This window comes from Homalodisca vitripennis, chromosome 2 (assembly GCF_021130785.1).
Source record: "Homalodisca vitripennis isolate AUS2020 chromosome 2, UT_GWSS_2.1, whole genome shotgun sequence".
Taxonomy (NCBI): domain Eukaryota; kingdom Metazoa; phylum Arthropoda; class Insecta; order Hemiptera; family Cicadellidae; genus Homalodisca; species Homalodisca vitripennis.
The window spans coordinates 218,247,042-218,252,646 of NC_060208.1; the positions used below are offsets into that span (position 1 = coordinate 218,247,042).

Below are 5,605 nucleotides of genomic sequence, written 5' to 3' on the forward strand. Positions count from 1 at the left end.
TTACTGTGTATAAGAAAGTCTATAAAAAACTTGTTAAAGTTTTTATGTTCAATACAAATAAAATTGGATTATATTTGAATTTGCACTTAACATTATTTTATTTTGTATCAGCACATCCCTCCACCCTTGAAAGAAAATAATTTATTTCTTATTATTACTAGCTTAGATTGGATAGAATTTTTTAGTTCAATTCCGCATTAAAAATATTCCTGCTAAAATATTAATTGTTCATTATTAATACTTGTGTTTTTAAACATATTATAACACCTTACAGATCAAGTTTGAGAAACTATTAAAAACCACTGACTAGATCAGTAAACTAATTATGAGATATATAAGAGCCAAGACAGGCCTTGAATCACAGGTCAATCTCAGTTTCTAAAATCCCATGATAGATAAAAATTATTTTATAAGCACACACAACTAAAAATGTATTTTTAAAAAAATAACAGGTAAAATGAGGAAAAGCCCTTGATTAGAATTTGGCACAGAATAAGTTCAGAGATGTGTATTTGAGATGTTAAGTGAGTTGGTCAACGGAATGTGAAACTTCAGATATATGATCTACTCCGGATGGTACTTGAGACTGGCAAGGAGTCCTTGAATGAGGTGGAACACGTCTGATCCCCAACAGAGAGAGGAGAGAGGCCTCTCTATTAGGGAGAGCTTTGAGTGTGCTCTAACCCGTCTCCTCTTATCTTTCACTCGCCATCTCCCATCACCTACATTTTCCAGGTGTAATTCCAGCAAGTAGCTTTACCTGCAAAGTTATGCGTCAGAGCTCGAAGGGAACGGACGGTCTGCCTCTTATCAGTTCCTTATCTGAAGTAACCTAGTGAAACACAGAGCGGTATGTTTTAACAAGCGTGTGTACAGGTTAACTTTTGTTAATGTGACTTGTTGTCTGAGTTACTACTGTTTTTTGTGGTGTTGTAAAAAGTGTAAGTGCGTTGTTTTTCGAATAATGGTTATCATGTCGGATAAATGTGGAGTTTGCGTTAAAAAAGTTGTGGCAAATAGTCTGAAAGTACAATGCGTTGACTGCAAAAACAGATTTCATGGAGCTTGTGCAGGGATGTCAAAGGATGATATTGATTTTATTCAGAAGGAAAATCAAATCTGGAGATGTACACAATGCAGTAGACTTCGTAGAACAAGTATGCAAGTGGAATCCGAGCTGGAGAAGAGTTCACCAGACATAAGTGACGTCATGAAGCTACTATACGAGATGAGACAAGAAAACAAAGATCAAACTAAAAAACTTGAACTTGAACTTGGAAAATCCATCGAACTCTGCCATCAAACTATCTCCGAGTTAAGAAAAACTGTGGATTCACAGTCTGAGGCTTTGAACAGGTATAAAGACTTATATGAACAACTTTTGTTCGAACATAAAAGGCTGCAAATTAAAATTGTTGAGCTGGAAGCCCGTCAAGACGAAGCTGAGCAATACTCTAGACTTAATACAATAGAAATCCATGGGGTTCCTGAGAAAGAAAATGAAAATTTTTTCAGTCTAGTTCAACAAGTCGGAAACAGTCTAAACATACAAGTAAAGGAAGAGATGGTGGATGTCTGCCACAGACTTGGAGGGAAAAGTGGCGAAAGACCCCGAGGCATCGTAGTGAAGTTTACAAGAAGAACAGTCAAGGAAGAGTTTCTACAAAAAAGGAGAGTCAAGAGAAATCTGAATACGTCTGACATTGATTTCCCAAGCCCAGCAAGTGTCATCTATATAAATGAGAGCCTTACTCCTACAAGACGGCGGATATTCAACGAAGTACGATCGATCAAGAAAGAAAAAGGATTCACGTTCGTCTGGATACGGAACGGCAAGATCCTGGTCCGACCATCAGAAGGTGACAAGGTGTCAGCAGTGAGCAACTGGAACGACGTGGAGAAGCTGAGGAAGCTGCCGGCAGCAACAGGCTCGCCTCAAGCTCCAGGTAACTAACTCCTCACAGACAACAGTACAAACAGTTCATCATGTTCACCTAAATGAATAGTTTAAAAGAAACAAGTTTTAAAAATAGTTTGTTTACTACTATTGATAGTTCAGATTTAATAATAGTACATCAAAACATCCGTAGTTTAAGGTCTAATTTTGACGATTTTTTAGTGTTTCTTGAAGGTTTGAAAAGAAAGCCTGACATTATTGTACTAACAGAAATTTGGATAAGTGACAGTGAGGTGGGTCAGTACAATTTGCCTACTTTCTTGTTAAATGTTCAATGTAATAATAAGTACCGTGCGGGGGGCGTGGCGGTTTTTGTATCCGACCAATTGAATTGTGTACGTCAGGTTAAAACAACAATGGCGACGGCAGATGTCGTACACCTTCACTTCAAACTTGAACGGGGCATAGCTGTTGATCTTTTAGCAGTTTACAGATTACAGGCGTTCTCAAACAATATGTTTAATGACGAATTTCAAAACACACTAAGCGGTATAAAATCTGCAAATTTCATAGTGAAAGGGGATTTAAATATTAATTTGTTGGATACATCTATTAGAAGTGTAGAGGACTATTTAATTTTAATGGCAAGTCATGGACTCAACTCACTTGTCAATGAACCCACAAGGATAAATAATCATTCAGAAACCTGTATAGACCATGTTTTTTGTAGAAGTAAGTTTGATAGCTCTGTTAAGTACACAGCAGAAGTTTTGAAGATAAATATAACCGATCATTGGATGACAGTTTTGGGTTTAAATATTAAAAATAATTGTATATCACGTATAACAAAAAACTGTTTTGAACATGTTTCAGTAAATTTAAATACACTTAAATTACTTGTAAGCCAAGAAAACTGGTTGGAAATATACAACTGTACTTCAATATCCGATGCATTTGAAATGTTCCTGATTAAAATTCAAAGTTATGTTTCAGTCTCTACGAATTACGTAAACGTTAGTAATAAGTTTTTAAAACCCTGGATCAATGCAAGTATTGTAAAAGCCGTTAAAGAAAAAAATAATTTGTACAAAAAAGTTGTTAAGCGGCCTAATGATGTGAATTTAAGAAATAGGTACAGGATTATTAACAACAGTTTAAAAAACCAAATAAAGCGCACTAAACAATTGCATTATTCACATGTTATAGAGTCAAATAAAACCAATACAAAAAACAGTGGAAAACTATAAAGGAATTAGTAGGGGATAAAGTTAAAAACTCAGGTGTAATTCTGGTGAAAAACCACAATGATATTACAACTTCAAACCCGAAAGAGGTGTCCAACATTTTGAATAATTTCTTTTGTTCAATTGCAGTGAACCTGAGACAAACAATATAAGCAGAAAACACCAATCCCACTCGTATGAATAGTTGTCACCAAAATATCTTCCATACTGTGGCAATAAAAGACTCGATGTTTTTGTATCCGACTAATAACAAAGAAATAAGCAATATAATAAAATCTTTAAAAAATAACAAAGCTCCTGGTTTTGATAATATTACACCTGTTATCATTAAAGAAATATCCGAATCAATTACAGACGTGCTAGTTTATTTGATAAATCTTAGCTTGTCGACAGGAGAGTTCCCAAAAATTGTAAAACATGCGGTAGTCACTCCACTCTTCAAAAAAAATGACAGATCAGATCCTGGCAACTATCGACCTATTGCGTTACTTTCAATATTTTCTAAAATACTCGAAAAAGTTGTTAAGGTGAGGCTAGTGAATTTTCTTACAAAACATAGTTTTTATAGTAAAAAACAGTATGGGTTCCAAAGTAAGTTAAATACAAGTGCTGCCTTATTGGACTTCATGTCTCAGGTCTACACAGGCATGAATGAAGGAAAAGTGTGCGCTGGACTATTTGTCGACGTCATGAAGGCGTTCGATACAGTGGATCATCGAGTACTTTTAAATAGAATGCATGACGCAGGCATCAGGGGAATTGCTTTGCAATGGTTTTGTTCTTATTTGACAGATAGAACCCAAGTAACTAGAGCTAATAAAACTTTCAGTGAAGTAGGTAAACTAGGTATAGGGATACCCCAAGGATCAGTTTTGTCTGGCCCTCTTTTTCTAATTTATATTAATAATTTGTGCAATGGTAATTTCAAGGGCAATATTGTAGCATTTGCGGATGATACTGCTTTATTTTATAAAGCAGACTCACTAGCACAAGTACAACTGAGTATGCAACATGATGTAAATGCTTTAAGATGGTGGTTTTCTAATAATTTCATGGTAATGAGCCCTAAAACCAAATACTTATTATTTAACTTATGTAGAAAAGTATCCTTTATTTCACCTGTTAAATACCATGTTTTGAGTTGTCATTCTAATAATAATATAGTGTGTAATTGTTCAAACTTAGAACAGGTTGATAGTATTAAGTATCTTGGATTACTGGTAGATTCAAAGTTGAATTGGAAATCTCATATAGCTGAAGTTAAGTCTAAACTAGTGAAGTATGTTAGACTTTTTTATTCTCTTAGAACGGTATGCTATACAGGATTGCTTAAACAAGTTTATTTTGCCTTTATAAATTCTAAAATTGAATACGGTTTAGAAATTTGGGGAGGAACTTATATTACAACCCTCAAACCAATTGTTACTCTGCAAAAACATTTCATAAGAATAATAAAATTTAAGAATAAAATGGAGAGTTCAGCTCCAATTTTTAGAGATTTAAATGTGTTACCGATAAAAAATCTGTATATCTATAAAGTATTAAAATCATTTTATAATCAAAGCAGCAGTTTTTACAATGCAAATTCACATTATAGTCAGGGAAGAATAAACGTTCAAGTTCCGAGACCCCATCTAACCTTGTTTAAAAAATTCTATCTTTTTTTAGGACCAAAGTTTTTTAATTGTTTACCAGAATATTTAAGAAAATGTAAAATTAAAAATAAGTTTGTTAAAATGCTTCGGCATGTTTTGTTATTGGAAGAAGATGTAGACAGGTTTTACAACACTATAGTATGATCATTACACTTTTAAATTGTAACTTTATATTATAATTTACTTGAAAATCTGATCAACATTTCACATATATTTCCGTTTTATGTTACTTTTTTTAGAAGTTAATCTAGTTATAGTTGTTTAGAGTGTATCATTACGAGGATCTGGTAGGGCAGTCCTTTTTTTCGAGTTGCTGTTTCTTTATGTGTACTAGTGTAATTCCCGAACAGGTATTTTGTTACCTCGGGCTTTATTGTTGATTTTAGGTTAAGATCTACTGTATGTAAAGTGTACAACTGACAACAATAAAGAAATTTTTCATTCAAAATTCATTCAGTTATAATAGCAAGGGTATCATAAACGTTTTGAAACGTCAATAAGCCAAATAATATATTCTAATTTTAAATCACTTCAGTTAGAAATCCTACGGCACCTAATATACATTTGTTTGTGTACATGTCAGTTTTGTTTCACCGATATATTATATTAAAACCCATAAATAAAACAAATATAAAAATGGCAAGTGTTTCAATAGAATACACAATAGCATCTATTGTGTAATTCCTTTTGGTAAATATTACACGATATTTCTTCACAATTACAATAATGAAATTTAGTATTACCATAATTGCTAATACCGAAATAAACTTTTTTTTAATTTTTTGAAAACAAAGAATATTGGATGTGAA

General features: G+C 33.3%; 1 protein-coding gene across 1 annotated transcript; it reads left to right on the top strand.

The window, feature by feature from the left end:
• Positions 1-1,159: 1,159 nt before the first annotated feature.
• Positions 1,160-1,954, top strand: LOC124355999. Its single transcript, XM_046807144.1, has one exon. The coding sequence runs from the start codon at positions 1,160-1,162 to the stop codon at positions 1,952-1,954; it is 795 nt and encodes a 264-aa protein (XP_046663100.1).
• The last annotated feature ends 3,651 nt before the right edge of the window (positions 1,955-5,605 follow it).

Bases quoted from the DNA above. Each gene is read 5' to 3' on its own strand.
- LOC124355999 (XM_046807144.1), top strand. From the start codon at position 1,160: ATGCAAGTGGAATCCGAGCTGGAGAAGAGTTCACCAGACATAAGTGAC.